General features: G+C 33.4%; 1 protein-coding gene across 1 annotated transcript in view; it reads right to left on the bottom strand.

The window, feature by feature from the left end:
- GPATCH2 (G-patch domain containing 2) overlaps nt 1–19,110 on the bottom strand; it is a gene marked incomplete at both ends in the record, with an annotated part of 97,189 nt that overhangs the window by 20,511 nt on the left and 57,568 nt on the right. The window contains 3 exons of the mRNA XM_079550820.1: nt 8,982–9,046; nt 12,285–12,324; nt 14,469–14,533. Of these exons, the coding sequence (XP_079406946.1) occupies nt 8,982–9,046; nt 12,285–12,324; nt 14,469–14,533 (170 nt within the window). The remainder of the gene's footprint in view (nt 1–8,981; nt 9,047–12,284; nt 12,325–14,468; nt 14,534–19,110) is intronic.

Raw genomic sequence — 19,110 nt, 5'->3', positions numbered from 1 at the left:
CCAAGATGTGAATGCCAGAAAACATTTAAATATCAACATCTGTTGAATTATGTTAATTTAGTGTAATATAATTGGGCATGAGTTGGAATTGATCAAAAGTATATGAATTACACAAAGGCAAATCTAAACCAATATCTTAGTGTACAAACAAGTCACCAAGGAACAGTGATGGAACAGAACTAAAAAATCTACTTCTGTTAAAAATTAAATTGCTAAAATTACAGCTTATTTTCACAGATGACATAATTTCATGTTTTTAAAAATGAGTATTTGTAGCAGAATATTTCAAAATAGTTTCAAATACATATTTCCCATTATGTTTTTTTAATCACAAAACACCTGATAAAAATAGGTAATGCTCATCTTTGTGTGATTATGTAATATAGACAGAAAAGAGGTTCCATGAATAATACCATTCTCTTGTAGGATAATGTTGTTTCACAAATTCTAAAACAAACAAACAAACATTCTTTTGTTCCTTTTTCATCTTTTGACAACATCATTAATATCCACAATATATGGGTCCTCATCTAGTCTGAAACGATTTCAAAAGCATATTTTTGACTTGAGCAATAACCATGGCCTTGAGCAGCTATTTCCACTGGGCTGGATAGCTTAGTCAGCCACACTGTTCATTACAGGTATTTGTGAATACATATTTGTTTACTGAGCATGACATTCACTAAATATAGTCAGCACAGGACAAATGCAACTTGTTGAAAAGCCTTGCAAGTTCAGTACTGGGTTATACTCACACTTAGATACTTTTAGATTATACTCATGTTGGGACAGGTTAAAATCATTGCAAAAATTAGTCCCACTTCCAAAATTTTCTTTCTGTGCAGGCTGAAAACAAGAAGCAACAGCGCAAAAATATATATCATAAATATCTAACATAGTTTAATAACTGAACAAGAGAAATGCTTATAAGGTTGGACTTTGATAAGGTTGGTAAACTTTGATATTGGTTCCCTACTCTACTATGAGAAAATGAGAAAGCACAGCCACTTCCACATTTCACTTCCACATTTTTAACAGTGTGCTTGATGAACAATTCTTGAAACAACCTCATTTTCTGGTCAAGATAGCTATAATTCAAATAAGAATAATGTTCCAAGAAAATTAGATACAACCACATGTATGAAGAAAGAGAGAGGGAAAAAATTCACCAAAGCCGAGACTGAACATTATGCTGTTATGAAACCTCACTAAGTACAAGGTATCTGCACGTGTAGGAGTTAATGCAAAATTTGAATTTCTGATATCAAAGAAGTGCAGATAAGCAGCAGCTAAAAAGGCACTGACTGATGTCCTCTCTTCTCTATTAACTGATGATACTAACACTTCAAAAAGCCTTGACAACACAAAGTCCCAAATCCAAAACCAGTACACTGATTACTGTCCTCTTCTTTCTTTTGGCTAGGACAGTTCTTGAATAACATTTTTCCACATAGGCTGAAATGTGTTGTTACAGTAAATGACCATGATTTTGAAACATCAAAGAAAATAAAGAAAATTCTACATAATATAAAACAAGCTATTCACATTTTCTAAAAGAACAGAAAAATGTAATCCCACCTTTCCTCCATACGTAACTATTCATCCTTATGTTCAAGGAGAACAGCTTTCATGTCCCTGTATGGTGTAAAGACAGAGAGGATCTCAATTTTTAGATCACCCTAGTACAAATCACGTCCCCAGTACATGTAATTTTATGACTACACAAAAACTCATGCTGGGACAAACAAGTGCTGAAAAAACAGAAAGCAAAAAGGCCTGTTGTGATTGCAATGTTGTTTAACAACAGACCAAAAAAATTAAGGGAACTCCAGCTCAAGTTCTGGATCACAAACTGGAGTAAGCTTCAATCCGGCAACTACAAAAAAAGCATAGCTAAAAACAGGTGCGAGAAACAAGCATATCATGCTGAAATTCAGTTATATGAAACCGAAAAACTTGCTGTCAATTCATACAGGGTAAGATTCAATCTAGACTGCATATATGAGGAAGATCCAGAAGTACACCAGTTCTGGAGGTTCTCTGTCATCCTGTTTATTTATATATTTTTTAAAAATAAGGACTAATTAATTTATTATTAACTTGACAGTACACTCATGTATTGCTGGAATTTTAAAGTTTTTTTTTCCACCATTATTTAGTAGCTTATTTATGTACAATATCGTTAACTATATTAGCTTTTAGTACAATAATGAAATTCTGTTTGTGGTTTTTTAGTTAAAACTTAGCTTTACATTGCAGATACAATGAAAGAATGTATTTTTCAAAAGAAAGTTGGAGGAGTTGAGTTAAAAACGATATTACTCTTTAAAGATAGTGACTACAATTAATTTTGTCAATGGATACTTTAATCTATCCAAGAATTAATATGGAATCTTAAATAATATTTTTTTTTTTTCCAAAGCAGAACATACTAGCTATCCTTAGAAATAACAACCAAACTGCACTCCCCTCTTTCCGCATACGCAAGGCTTCTTATGACCTTAAAAATAAGGTCATTGTATAGAAAACTAGATCAGGAATTGCCTTCTTTCAAAATGGCACCATCTCTTCTCAAAGAGGAAAAATTGCAAACTGATGAAATAACATTGTCCCTGAGGGTGATGACAAGGGAAGAAAGCAATGTGTCCTCAAACATTCACATAATTTAATCTGGAACTGCAAATATTATTAAGCACCAATCATAAGCGTAGAGTTAGTGCTTCATGGCACTCCAAAGACGAGATAAAACTGCTTAGTTGTTAATTTCTAATGATGTAAACACATTTGGATTTTAATATTTTATCTGAATCTCCTGCATGATTGATTAGCTCTGGGGTTATACTGTATTAACTTATTACCTTTAATAGTTGTACACTTAAACTAAAATGTTTAAACATTACCTTTTAAAATATTTTTGTTAGGAGCATTTCTTTATGTGATGGCAAAAATGAACCAGGCAGTAAACCAGTTATGCGATCCTTAGTTTTACTGCAATGCATCTGTATGCACATTTTCTTGTATAATTTTCTAAAAACTGGCTGAATTTACCTCCTCTGGTATACTGTAATTTCATTCCACAAAAGCCACATTAAACAATTACAGTACTTGTAATTAACCAGTAGTCTAATGTACAGTTTTCTTATCCCAATCTATTAACAGCTGCTCAAAAAATGTAGTAATTAATGGTTTCATTTATTTCTGGCAAACCTGCAAGACGACAAATAGTTTTGTATCTGCTGCAAATTAGGACTCTTTCCCAAACAACAGATGACACGGTGGGAAAAAGGGAGCAGACAGAATACTTGCACTTGCATCTTTATTTCTTCAGAAGATCAAATAAAGAGCGGTTGTAATTCTATTTGTCACATCTGTGAAAAAGAACATAATGTCTTTGTATCAGATCTGTAATCAGATGAAACTGAACAAGTACTATACAAACATACAAATAGGGGTCTCCCTTCCAAACTGGGAAAGGCTGAAATTCATGTTGCTATTCAGAGGAAAAACACACTTTTGAAAAGCTCTCATCAGCTTTGGTGCTACTTTTCTTCTAGAAACTTTTTTTTTTTTTTTTTTTTTTTTTTTAAGAGAATACTGTTAGTCATAATAAAGAAATAAATAAGTCACAAACATACATACTTGAGATGACATCTTTTACTAACACAGCGCATAAATTTAATCTGGATAGAGAACAACTAAGGCAAAAAAGCGAAGAAGTTGCAGAAAACCCAGGGACACTCATCGTTGTTTAGTATGATCTGACATCTCCTTCACATAACACTTGAACTATTTCCATAGCCATCTTCCACGAAGGTCTCTCATGTGGAGAAACCTGTATTTCAGCCTATGTTGTTTGCCACTGCACGAGCATGCTTTAAAGCCTTCTTGACAATTCAGAAGAGAACAGCAACAAGTGGCCATTGGAAGAATGGCGCAGTCTTTCTTCCTCATTACAGTAATGGCTAAACAGATGCCCCTGCTGATTTTTAAGTAAATATCACGGTTCTACCTCAAGTTATGATCTACTTTGCAGCCACAAGAAGTGGATAACTAGTTCATCCTAAGCTACATTGACAAGATTGTTAGCACTACATCAGCTACCTCATTTAATCCTAACTTGAATAATTCTATACTGCTTTGAAATCACTTTTGTAAGACTTTGTTCAAGCCAGGACTGAACTGTATAAGAACTACAAACAGGTTTTTTTTTTTTTTTTTTTTTGTTTTTGTTTTTTTTTTTCTTCTCATTTGAGTGTGGAAAGCCAACACGGAGTCGTCAAGACCAACCAAAGAACCTGCATACAGCAGCAGTTTGGACGCTCTTTTCAGTTTCTCCACCCATGCGTGTGCCATAAATTCTTACAGTACAATAAGAAAAAATAAATATGTAGATAAAATAAAAATATATATTTAACATGGGCACATTGTAAAAAGAAATTATGCACAAGACCACTATGCATAGTAATGGAAACAATTATGAGCTTAACTTATTTAGTTGTAGTGGTTTCCCAACCTGAAATGTTGTTTCTAGATTACAGCCTAAATAACTAGTTATAGTGTTGACTGTATAACCAAAACTTTAACTTACTTAAGCATTCTGGTTATTCTGTCAAATGAGAATAAAGCAGCATGTCCCAGCTTTACAGAATATTGTGCAGACAAATACTTAAAAAAAAAAAATTAAGACATGAAGATGGTTATGTGACAGAGGTGCCCTAAATACTTAGCAATACATTACTTGTTGAGAACAATAATACTGTAGTAGTAGATCAGCCAAATATGGTTGTACTCTGTTTCAACAGCCAACCAAACGAATGTTCTTCACACTGTGCAATCTTCCTTAGGTACAACTCCTTTTTCTAAAATTTTACAAAGGTGACTTACGAAAATGCATGTCACCTCATGCTGGGAGCATGCAAACAAAGAGCACATGCTCAGCTATGGCAGCTCAGCTGCCAAGCAACAACTTGTTAACTTGCCATAACTCAATCATGTTCAGTTGTTTGCCCGCAGCCTCAGGCTACAGACAGACATTTGGTCTGCTAACAACTGCACCAGATGAAGACATTACTATCCCAAGCTATTTGTTATCACACATCTGCTAGAGATTATCATCTCCACAGCTCTGCTGGGGGAAGAAGTCATGTGAGCACTCCCTAGTACAAACCCAGCCAATTTAATTTAAATAGGTGAGTTGAGCTAACCAGGCTGGTTTTGCCCAAAGCGTACTAAAAAAAAAAAACAAAACAAAAAGCCTACTTTACTGGCAAAAGACTATAGCATAAAACAAGTGGCTGGGAAAATTAACACCTTCAAACAGTGTAGTGGGATTTGGGAGCAAACAGTTCCTGTCCTAATGCAAAGAGATAATATAAACTTATATAAAAATATAATTTTTTCAAGGCTATGCAGGAGGAATAAATACACAGCTTTAAACCAGAAATAGGTAGCACTGTTGATACAATTTCAGTAATCAGTGACAGAAGAGTTTACTTGTAAAGGTAACATAAATAAATGTGTATTACAAATACACAAACACAGAAGATCACATGTTGAATTGTATCAGAATTGTTTGACTTATCCAGTTTCTATGTTTTGTCGTGCAGGACCATCCCTTCCTAACGTTTTGTTTCTCAGTAGCATTATTAACAGTTCCCATCAATCAAAAGATCCTTCCAGTAATAAAGCTTGCTATTAATTCACATAAGATTAGCTTATAATTATTGAGTTTGAGAAAAAACTAACACAAGCAATCTGGTATGGTAAATCTTACCCATAAAGTATAAGCAATAGTCCACTATGGATAGAAAGTTTTAATCCACTGCAGCGTTTTAGAACTCCACACCTTTTTGATGTATTCACCCAGTAAATTACTCCACAAGTCACCAATCTAACATAATGCAGGTCGTTACGTTTGTCTACTTGCCAAGACAAGAAGCATCACCAAAAAGAGGTAAGGAACAATCCAAGCATAAAAAACATGCATGTATACAACTATCTTATGTGCATATAAAAAAAGAGTAAATGTTTTCAAGAACAGAAATAAAAAGATAAAGTTCACCACTAAAAAGACAGTCGTGTGAAAACTATACAAAGAAATAGATGGAGAAATTAAATCTTGTAGTAAGAGAATCAAACTGAACTATTTTCTAGGTAAGTACTATAATTCTAAAGAATTTCCAATCCTTATTTCACCACCACATTCAATAGCTGAATAGGAATACGGTGTAAAGTTAGAATACTTACTTGTTGTGTACTCATCCAAATTACATTCAATGCATCAATTAGTTTAAATAGTCTAAAATACAAACTACTTATGTGTCAGTTTTAAAATGCTTCACATTCTCAGGTGTGAGTAAACACCTGTTTAGCAAAAGAACGCAGATAACTGCATATGAACAGAGAAAGTACAATTGAGAAATATTCACTTCAAGGATTGATTCTGATTGAATTGATTGAAGACTTGATTCTGAAAGGATCTAAAATTTGTTCTGGTATTATCTCTTGGCACTGGTATCTTAGAGTGGTGTTTTTTTTTTTTGTTATTTTCATTGCTGTTGTCTTTGTTTTTTTTCTTTTGCTTTCTGTTCTAAAGCATCTGTGCATACACAAATGACAGATTTCTACTTTAATATTCCACATAATGAAATTGCATATTTATAATAAGGCTGAGATCACCATTTTAATAACTGTACATAATATATGCCATTAAAACAGTAATTTTTATAAGTACTTTGTTAAGTAAAAATGTTTTCTCTGTATTGAGTGATGAAAGTAAGTTTAACCCTTACAGTAGAAACAACGATTTATAAGTTTTAACACAGGCAATCTTCAATATTAACCTTAAATAAATCTCACATTTCTTGGAATCATAGAATGCCTTGAGTTAGAATGAACCTTAAAGATTGTCTATTTCCAACTCTCAGCCATGGGCAGGGTTACCACCCACATCACACGACACTATGAATTTAATTTGTAATAGAAGACCAGACAAACAGTCATGAATTGAATGAAGGTAGATACTATGAAGATCTGATGACATCAAATATGTATTTGCCACATGCTGTTCCTATATATGTGAAGAAAAATCTATTTTGATGAGAACTGCTTTTGATAAAAAAGTGAAATGTTACAATAAAGAACACTAACATTTGTAGGAAGAAAGTAGTCCCCAGGACTGTTATTGGCCTAACAGAAAGAGCTTACAAATACTTACTTGATACTCTAAAAGTTGTCACATTGTAAAAAATAATAATAATAATCACCATAGAAGTCTGAGAACTTGTTTTCCATTCATTCTCAAGAACTGACAATGAAGGTTCTACAGCAGGCAGAGAAAACTTCCTATTTTTTTGCAAAACCACAAGTAATTATTGTGAAATAACCCAATGACAACCCAGCACACGATCTTGCTATTTTTAAACATACTAGGGTATGATAACATACCCTGGTACCATGTCTATTTGCAATAATAGTTTATGTAAGTCTTAGTTCAATAATACTACACATATTTTAGAGAAAATAACAGTCTTCAGACCTGCACTGCTTTTATGCAATCCTGCCAAGAATTTTTTTGGAAATACAGTCTACCAGCCTACTGCTGAATTGGATGTGAAGAGAGGTTGAAGACCACTCCTTGTATTTAATGTCATTTAAAAAAAGTTAAAATAAATAAATAAATAAATAAATAACCTACAAAAGAAGTTAGAAGAGATCAATCATTTTGAGAGAACTTCACTGGCCAGAAAAAATGAACATGAAAGTTATGATTCTGAATTCCTCTGACACTGTTCCAGTGTGCTAGGGCATAAAAATGGTCCTTAAAGGACTTCAAATATAATCTGCTTCTTAACATCCACTTGCTCTCAGTTTCAAGTAAATAGCTTGATAGTGTGTACTTACAGTGAAAATTTGTATCTAATGTGGATTCAAACCAATACTCTAAGCAAAAATACAATGTGATAAAAATATTTGCTAGAAAATGTATGCAAAACTTTTTAGATATCTTTGCTTAAAAAAATAAAAGGTGAAATAGGCAAACCCACCATTTCTGAAGATGAATGACCAGCATTTGCTCGAGAAGCATTTTAAATACTATCTAAGCAAAGTTTGAATACAATGACATGGATTCATATTTAGTATGATATTTTTGAAGAAGTATTGATCCCACTTTCCAGTTATTCATCAAAGCAATTATTTAATAATGTGAAAAACTTGTTTCAGGATGATCACGTATGTACTACAATGTAAATGCTTGAAAGACAGCTGTAGTGTCTCACACAAACCCAAAGTATTTTACAATGACACAAATCTATGATAACTTTTCAAAATAATTTCAGGACATGATGTTTACACAGCAACATTACAATTCTGCGTACTTTTCCCACAGTTTGTCAGTTTTGAAAAAATACTAGTTATAAGAATTCCTTTATCAGACCAGATTGATTCAGCAGGTAATGTACAAAGAAACCCCTCCAGGAACAGACTTCTAGACTAATGCCCATCAGTTCAGTATTTAACGTGTTATTTTGAGGGGGAGGAAACAAGCTGGAGGATAGAATTAGATGTGTATGATTAGTTTTCACATTGAGACTCTTGTTGTTGAAACATGACTTAAGAACAATTGAAGTGTTAAGGTATTTATGTTGACTTTTTGATTTCAAAAGTTAGCATGCATAATGGTAATTTCATACATTTTCAACAATTAACTTAGATGCCAGAAGCATAAACCTTGCTCCAGTATCCATTTAATTCTCATGTTTATTAAAGAGATTAAGTTTATTAAGTGTAGTTGGATACAGACACCGATAAAGTCTGTGCCAGCAAAGATTAGGTTATACAAAAGAGACTGTTTAAAGTAAATCACAAGCATGGAAAAACACTGAAAATACCCCGAGATATATATGAAATTTATATTAAAAAAAATAATGAATCAACAACTGCAAGAACAGCTGTAAAGATGGCTGCTAACCCAAACTTACCTGCTAGCTGTTTTTACAGAGCTGTTCTTCTTGTGTCCTCTGTCCGACCGGTTGTCTCGCAAGAGCTGAAGATATTCAAAAAAATTGCTCAGAATGGTTTCACATGCAATGCATCTATTTGTCTTTTAGAAATGTTATTCTTTCCTGACTTTTGAGTAATCCTTCAATAATGTTTTCACCCTGGAGTCTAAAACTGACGGATGCCTAATAACATTTTATGGTAATAACTAGGAGTGCAAGATACATTCACAAACACACACCTTATTATAAATGCCCAGTTAATTGAAAATGAAAACATAAGCATTTTAAAGGCACATTACAAAGCCATTCACAATGTTACATTTTAATTATCTTTAGACGTTTCCACAATTTTCATACTCAAATTTTTAAATTTTAAAATCAAAAGTGTTGGGGAGACTTAAATTATGATAAAAATATAATCAGGTTGGTGCTTGTAGCTAAGCAAGTATGAAGCAGTTATAAATTTCTCTAAGCCCCAGGAGTTTTTTTTTTTTTTTTTTTTTTTTTTATTTAAATAATTTGAAAACTGCAGAAGCAACAAAAACACATTATTAAAGCTTCCCACAATAGTGGTGAAGCAGGGATAATAAAGGAGCTACTTAACAATAGTAATGTCTCAAGTTCTAGAACAAGCTTTGATTAGCTCCTTTTTAGACAAACAACAGAAGACTTTTCGTTAGGATTATCTCCAAAGTTCAGAATTATATTTCCAGCATTTTGGTATTTGTCAAGATGGGTAAAGTTAATAGATGGGTTAAAAGTTAATAGCAAAGAAATGCTTCTAAAAAGTTGTAGTAGCGATACCAAAACTCAACAGTATGTAAAAAATAGAAACATTTTTTAGAGCTATTCATATATTGATAAAGCATAAAATGAACTTAAAAGTCCCTGGAAATCCTTGAATATTATGACTTGGTCAACTATACCTTCATCCTGTGCATGAGCATGAATTCAAAAAAATTACACCTATCTAAAAATTATGCTTAATTTTTCCCTGAATTTTTATTGCTTGCTTCTTGCATGAAGACTGCTCCTTATCATTTCAGTTATTAAATTTTCACATGCAGTGAATAAGCGTGATTTTAAAAGGCAATCAAAGGATGTGTAAAGACATCTTATTCTGACACATTATTGCAAGTTAGTTTTTTTCCATTTTCTTATGGTCAGCAAATCACTTGCAAATTGCATTTAAATATGGCCACAATTCTTACTAGTATAATTATTAAATACCGCGTATTTATCTCATGCTGAGATAAAGACAACATTTCTATCATTATCAATACTCTGGCTGAAAAGTAAACTGAAATCATATCTTATGAAAATACCAGATCACCAGACAGATTTCAATTGCTTATTTTCTAGTGTAACAATTTTAATTTCAGGAATGAACTAGAAGGTATTTAGCCTGCATAACCTACAGTTATACAGTATGGATCTTCACAACTTCAGCGAGAATTCTATAGACTCTCTCATTTCTTATATTGGTCTAACAACAACAACAACAAAAGCCAACAAAAAACAAACATGATACCCCAGAAGCACATGTATTATTTGACACTAACTTCAGAATTCATTAACAGTCTAAGTTAAAAACAGAGTGAATTTAAGATAATCTCTGAAACTACAGCCCCTAGGAAATGCAAAATAAACATGTAGAATTTAATTCATAGCTACTGTTATCCGAAAAAAAATTATACTCTGAGACAAACAATATATTAAAAAAAAAAAAACACTCAAAAATAATTACACAAATTCATTTTAATCTAGTAAATTTTGCTACATACAGCATAAAAATTTCAGGAATAGGACAATGATACCCCAAGGGAATCTTTTATCATGATTAAGTCTGGATGAGGAGCTGCAAGATATGGTTTACTGCTTGTGGTAGCAATGGTAATGGGAGCACGGTTGGACCAGATGATCTCGCAGGTTGTTTCCAACCTTACAATTCTATGATTCTCTAGACTAATCACGCTCATTTTTAACATGCTGTTCTATTGTGATTCTTCTACTAAGAAACACATTTTGAAATGATATGAGTTAAAAGTGAATCATATAAAGCTGCCTATTTAGATGTCAATAGTCAGTCAGCTTAGTGTGAGATGTCAGAAGTTCTCAATTGATAGTTAAAACTGTAATATGTACTTTTTTTCACTCCAACAGTTTTAAGCAGGTAAAATAGAGAGACTCGGTTTTGCTATGGAGTTCAAAAGAAGTGGGGGGCACAGGAAAAGGAACATGCGGATTTAAACTTTGACTTTCTAGAGTTACAAGTGGTCATGATGGATCACCCTATGACGAACCTTTCATAAGATTCTACGCACCTTATTTCTTTCTAATGTCTCAAATTTAGTTAAATTTGTAAGCACACAAGCGACAGATCTACTCACAGATCTAATCACATCTACTGAGTTATAACAATTTTTACTAACTGAAAGTGAACTGTGGAACGGTTGTCTTAAACGTTGATGCATCACTGATTTATTTTTTTTACTTAATATTTCATATTAAGTATATAAAACCAGATATATTTTCCTAGTTAAAAGTTCTTGGGACAGCATGTTCTCTTTGCATTTTATAACAGTCCATAAGGAAAAGTATTCCTCCATGTCTGAAAACAAGCTAAAGTAGTAAGTGTTATGTCTCTAACCAAAAATAAACAGGCCTTCACATTCCCTTGAGCACATTTCTAGGCTTGAGCAAGGAACCTTAGGAACTATACCATAGAGGTAGTACATACACTTACAGTTTATCCTAACCAAATATCTGTATTGTGGCATTTTTTGCTTGGCTGGATACAAAGGAAATTTAACAGCTCTCTGCTACTGCTGTGGTCTTTTTAAAAAGTGAAAGTAAGAAAAATCGGAATGAAAATCATCCTGCAGAAGCCTGCCCACTCTTGTCACTGTTATGCTTTGTTCACAAAAATCAGGAAATAAATTTTGTTTTACTGCATTTTAAGAAAAATAACATTTAGAGATTTTACGGTTAACAAAATCTTTCCTCACTAAAACAAAAATGCAACAAGAGACTTTTTCCTTTAACCTGCCAACACTCAAGGAAAATTAACTGAAATTAAATTATTAACTCACAATTTTTAATTAAGGGAAGGATTTTTTTTGAAAGGAGTTGCTGTTCATAAATTTTCTTGCAAGGAAATATGAAATTATACGTGCTTTGTCAATCATTTCTTTAAATATTAGCCTGCTGCCTCTGGCACAGAGGTAGTTAAATTCCTTAACACATCTCAAGTAAACTGCTTTTGATCAAAACAGTTCTTACCTGGCTATGTTCCTTCCTAGCCCCAGGGCTAAACCAATGGCTGTGGGAGAAGAAGAAAAGACAGGTTTAACAATATAACTAACAAAGCACATGCTGTCATATGACCAGCCTGGGCGTGCTTTTGGGTATTTTATTATCTGCCAGGAAAATACAGCCGTTGGCTACGCTTTATTTTAATGGGATATTTTTATTGAACTTTCGGTCTGCTACAGTTCTGAAAGAATACACTACAAATTTCACTTCTCAGTAGCTGCTGGATTTATAGGTAATTATATTTTGTCAGAGAAGGCAAAATAATATAAAAATGATAATATTTTAATAAACTATAATGCACATACTATAAATAAAAGCAATGTGATATTTAATGCTGAAGCGTTATTTTTTTAATGATTATAGCTGGAAAGATTTTTAAGTACTGTGGACTATTTGGTAATTGTTACTGTACTACCTCACAAACTGAGGTCTGAGTTTGAATATAAAGTGTAATTCAAAGTCAGCAGAATTAGTGGACTCATCTACACACAATTACACAATTTTGACTATTGGCAGCCTTATTCCAAGGAGTTACTGCAATTATTTGCAATTATAACTGTTGCACTTTTGCTGAAGTTATTAAATATAACAGTTTATTTCCACTTTTTCTGCACAGCACACTGGAGCACCTACATAATGATGCTAAAATGTTAAGTTTAATTAGCATACTTTGAGAGGAAGCAAAGTCTGACCAATGAAGGCTGCTCCAAAAGTAATGCCCTCGATTTTATTATGTTGTATCACAACATGAGATACAGATGGTGGAGGTACTGCAGTAGAGGTTGAGCCATCCCACAAATATTTTCATTGCCACGTGACTGATGGCAGCAGAGGGGCACTCTGATACAACGGCTGTTGACATGCAAGTGCATATGAAATAAAGGTGCATTGCTAAGTTCCTCCATCTGGAAAAAAAGGCACCCACTGACATTCATCAATTCTTCCTCAACAATGATGGAGACCAAATAGTGCATGTGAGCTCAGTGAGTGGTATGTTTCAGTAGTGGTGACAGCAACAGTAGGTCAACCTCCACTGGTGCAGGTATTGATGAGTGCAGCATGCAGGGTTTTATTACTGGTAAATATGAAAAGCTAATGGCAGTGAAAACGTCGAACACCATGGTACTGTAGCTATGAATTTGTACTACCACATAGCATTACTGTGCTAGTGTGCTCTCTGAATCTGTTATGTCTATGGAAATTAATAGGAGGTATTACTTTCAGAGCAACATATGTAAATTATTAAGTCCCAAATCTGAAAGCTCTTTGCTGATGATCAGTCCATCTTCTCATTCCCATATTATAAGGAATTATCATACAACACCAGTTGTACCTGAAACCTATGTACTGCTAAATTCTTTTTCTACTTTCCAGATAATTAAAGGATAAGTGTGAAATTTATAAAAAATGAAATGACAGAAAGAAAGTTACAAGTATACTTTGACATACAAATTAGTAGACATTACTATAAACTGGACAGGAAAAGTGTTAAACAACTGCACTGAACAGTTCAACTTTCAAATGCATGATTTGGAAGTTACAGGAAAGTTACCTTATTGTTGTAATCACTCAAAAGAGATCAAGAAAGAATACAACTAATGTTTTCAGCTGGACAGAACAACAGTTCACATTAGTTGCACACTGGAGTAGCTTAATAAGCTGAATGACATTCCTTATTTGTGTATGTCCAAACAATTAATGTATTTTCATAAATATCATGATAATCTTTTTTCCTCACCTGACACTAACGTTTAAGATTCAAGAAAGTGATGCTTTATTTTCAATTATTCAAATGAGGCATTTCTGAAATTGTTTACTTTTGAAAAAAAAACCAAACCACAGCGCGTCTTTTTAAACATCCTGTTCCATTTGATATCTATCCTATTTTAGAACACTAAAAAGTGTTGCTTTTTACAAGAGCATATACTTAGCAGGTTAATAAAATTACATTTACAAAATATTGAACTGCATGTTTCATTAAGAAACATAAATTATAAAGGATTATAAATGTTACTATTAAATAAATAACATTATGTAGCTGAGCTGAGCTTCCCTTATCACATTTGTACAGTTGCAAAACGTAGCTTTAAGAAAGAGGTACTACTGTAACACAAAAGTAAAAATATTTCTAAGTCCAGTACTGATACTCACTCATGGTGAAGAGAATCCTGGGACAGGTGAATTGTCTTTCTGCTACCACCTGGTCCTGGAGTTATCTATGGTAGAAAAGTGGGAAAAAACATTATTTGAATTATGGAGCAGAATATGAACACAGAGACTGTTTATCAAGGAAGCATATTGCATGTACTGAATGCTGTATCTAGTATACTGTCTCAATGTTGAAAATGCAATTAGCAATATCTGCATTTTTAAATTAAAAACTGAGTGCAGAAAGGTACTGTACAGGGTTTACTAAAATCCTTTGGGCCTAATTCTGATTGGATGTTAGACATTTATAGATATCTGGGGCCCACATTACTTTTTGAAAGCCTGTGAAATGCTTACTCTGAAAAACTGAAAGTTAGATAGTTAGATGGTTTGAAAATCACATTCAACAGACAAAAAAAAAATCTATTCAGCCTCTGAAATCCTGACACACAAATCTTGAAACTCAAGTTGATGCAAGAAAAAAAGCAAAGAAAATGATTTTTTTTTTTTTTTTTACCATACTATGTTGCATTGTTTTTGTCTAGCCCTTTACATTCACTGAAATAAAAATGACTTAACAGACTTAAATTAAGAGTAATCATAAGAATTCATGACAGCACACGTAGAATTTTCCTGTAATGTGCAGATGATAATATTCTGGTACTGTTCAAATATGCAATCAGCTTTATTTTTATAATCTCCTTAATAGAACTAATTTGTCTGCACGTGTAGACAGGCAAAAGAAGAATTAGGGACCACCCAATGAAACTGATGCTTGGAAAAAACAAAGCAGAAGGCAAACAATTCCTGCTGGAGGGAATGCAGGAACTGACTTTCAGTTCATTGGAGTTAGCTCTGCAGTCAGAAGTGGGAAAGAAGTCAGACATTGTCAGTTTTGAAAGGAGGCAACAAAATTCACCAATAATATGCTTATCTGGCTAAGACTTGCCAAAAGAAAATAAGCATAAGATTCACAAATAAAAACAGCCTATGATTCATTTAAAGAATAACGTGTTCAACTTTCAAAGAAAAACATCTCATCTTATGATAGAGAAAAACCACAGCAGTTGGAGCTCCAAAATCTAGAAAACTTTGAAAGAACACTTACAAAGTGATTTGAAAGCCCCAAGATTTAAGTACTTGACACTACTCTGTTTCTTTGACCTTAACAGGAACAAGGGGCCTAAAAAAGGGACCCCTAAAATTTGTCAGTCTTCTGGCTGCTGGTGCTGAGAAGAAAGTACCGCAAAAAAAAATCTTCGCATGCATTAAAATCCTCAGAGAAAATGAGGGTGACTACATAATTTTACTATCTCAAGGATTCTCTTCAGCACAGAACACACATGGAGAACAGCACGCCCAGTCCTTTATCGGCTTTCGCAGTTTACTGTTTTACTATAACCACATGACAGCACTAAATCAGTGACCAAAGTTCAGACAACTTTCACACTGTTATTCATCTATTAATTGAGAGCAAGAAACACCAGTTCACAAAGACAGAACTAAAAGTACGATAAAATACTTAAATATATAATTTCTAAATGTTAAGGTTAATAACTAAGCTGTTGCTTTAACAAAATAGGTAAACATGTTGCTCGGCTCTCAAGAGTTACATCCTGCATTAATCTCAAAATGAAGTTTTCATGCTATTCCAGTGGGTACCCCTGGAATATAGTAATCCATTTTCTACACTATGGCTATAAGAAAAGCCGACTGTGCCTATGTCATGCTTTGTTAGAGGTTCATGATCACATTATCTCATGGTGGACCTGACACTTTTATTCAGTTTACAGTATGTTCTGTGTACAGGCAACTTATTTCCTTTGCCAGGGCTGCTGACAACCTTTTCCACACTATATTAATCTTGTTTATAGACTTTATCTTGGTACAAATATCAGAAAACTGAACTTTTTATCTCAGGGAGAAAATAAACAACATGTTGACAGAAGCAAAAGCTATTTTCTGGACTAAAATTGGTTGTTTACCCACAGCCATACTTATGGAAACAAGTTTAAGTTTCCAGCTTACTCAAAATACATAATCTGGAATTTAATAAGCATTGAAAATCCAAGAAAAAGCACTTGACGGATTTTCAGTTCTAAAATAATATATAAAAGACAAATACATTTTTCCATTAATTTATATGAGAATATGAACTACATGAACAGATACAACCAGAGTACATCACTCAAGTTTTTCTTACATAACCTAGAAACCTTCAATTTCACTGAGCAGACACACAACATTCATAAAATTAAAATCACAATGCATAATTACAGATCTTTATATAAAACTGAATGGTGATGACTATAATATTCATAATGGGTAATGCAAAGAAATTTATCTTTGCAAAACTGCCATCTAGGACAAAAAAAAAGAGCTGTGGCTCATCTTAATCTGCTAAATCACTATTAGCAAAATCAATTGCAATGTTTATGCACAGAGAAACAAACAGCCACTCAACTGTTCACATTCTTTATTCATCTAGAAAAATTGCATGGTTTTCTAGAGTTGGTTTAGAAGTCTTAGTGCACAAAAAGGAGCTGAATTAAGTACCAGGGTTCCACTAGTAAACGAAAAATAAACAGAACTGAAGGCAAAAGATTTCTTATTTTTTTTCCCCCGCTCACAAAATTGCCTGGACAGCCTGATCTGGTGGATGGCAACCCTGCCCACAGCAGGGGGTTGGAACAGGATGGATTTCAAGGTCCCTTCCAACCCAAACCATTCTATGATTCTACAACTTTATTTTTTGCTATGGAGTGCATTCAAGGGGGTAGGGCCTGAATGTACACACACATATCAAGGAATCATAATTACTGTGATGGGAGTAAGTAGATTGACCAGAGTGTCATTTAAACTTAAAATGAAGTTCATTCACTAACAGCATGCTTCTGGTCAACTCTTATACAATATTAAAGGTCTTCATTCCATGCACAAGACTTTTAGCTTTTAAACACTCATATGTTAAATTAGCAGTAAGTATAGAGTATCGCAGAGCTGATGCACAATAACCTCTCTCAAGCTTTTAACCAGTGTATTTAATGGCCTGCATTTCTCCAAGCCCTATTGTAACTGAGCACACTCAAAGGAAATTAGGTAGCTATAACTAATACAAAAAGAAGAACTATTTCTAATTATTCCCCCCCAAATAAGAATAGTAGCTTTTAAAAAAGACGTAACAAATGACTAGGAATAATGTCTTAAAGAATGAAGAACAAAACTGATTTTCAAAAATACAGAAGAAACATCACGGGTCTTCACACAGCTCAATTGTGTTGCAACCTGCATTGTAGCTCAGATGCAGAAAGCAGCAAAATATGACGAGTAAAGGGAAAGTAGGGCTGACTTAGTGGTTCTATTAAGCCTTCATGAAGACACAGTCCATTAGCAGAACACCTACATCTGTGCCAGTTTCTTGCTACTCTATAATTATTTAAAATCAAACTCCTACTAACAAAGCATTGCAAAACTCAATGGATCATTGCCATTATGCTTGTGAAACATAAGCAAACGATCGGAAAGAAAAATCTCAAGAAAAATAGGTCAGAAGACTTGGAATTTAACACTAGAGCTAACACTTTTCTCCCTGTACATGTCTTACCATTTTCTCTTCATAAAACAAACAAATAAGCCTCCATGCATCCTAGATAAAATGAGAATCAGAATGTTTCTATGAGTCAAAGAAAACGTGCAAGTTCACCTATCTCTTGAGTGAGTTTCACACTCTACATTTCTTTTTTACACAACTAATAAAATACATCTCCCTCTTCACACTTGGTTTTCAATTGAATGATTAATGGAAAAACAAAAAGAAAGCAGAGATTTAAAAAACAAGTCCAATATTCAACATCATTTCTTCAAAGAAAGGAAATTTAAATCACCTACAAAAGCTATAGAGAGCACTTCACTGTAAACCTATTCTTTCACACAGAATTTCTCAGCTGTTTTTTATCTTAAAAACAAAACAAAACAAAACAACAACAAAAAAAAAAACAAACCGTAAAATCCCTTGCATTTGAAATTAACTGATTATAAAAATTAAAACAAGTGACTTTTGGAAAGAGTTTAAAAATGAGTCACTATGAGATCATCTTTCAAGATGTCTGATATGTAATATAAAATAGTACTATGATATCTTTGCCCCAACAGCCGCTCGGAGCACAGCAAAAAGGAGACTGACACTATCAAGGATTAAGAATAGACTTCAGAAGAAAACATAAAATTCACTTTTTTCTTTAATTTAAACCAGCTCGTGGTATGAGACACATATAAGCTTCAAGACTGCATAAACACCATACAGTATCACAATGTCATTTTTATACAGTGGGCAAAGAAAAATTTTCAGGATAGCCACCTGAAAAGTATTAAGTATGACAACAAAACATTGCCAAAATTTTTTGGAAAAACATTTAGAATTCAACTAATTATATTTAAATTAAAACAAACTTCCCTTAATAGAAAAAGCTACCAGTAAAATGAGGTTCATACTGTGTATGAAAAAATCTTTATTACATTTTAGCTATCTGTAGATAAAACTTATTCTAGGGTGAAGTCAGCTTCACTAAGCCAGCAGGATTTTGACTTCAGTAGTGCAAGGACTTGATCCTTATTAGTTACGAATGTGCTAAAATGCTGAAACAAC

This window comes from Tetrao urogallus (genome assembly GCF_951394365.1).
Source record: "Tetrao urogallus genome assembly, chromosome: 2".
NCBI classification, from domain to species: Eukaryota; Metazoa; Chordata; class Aves; order Galliformes; family Phasianidae; genus Tetrao; species Tetrao urogallus.
Note: the sequence above shows the minus strand (reverse complement) of the source record. Positions and strands in the feature narration are given on the sequence as shown.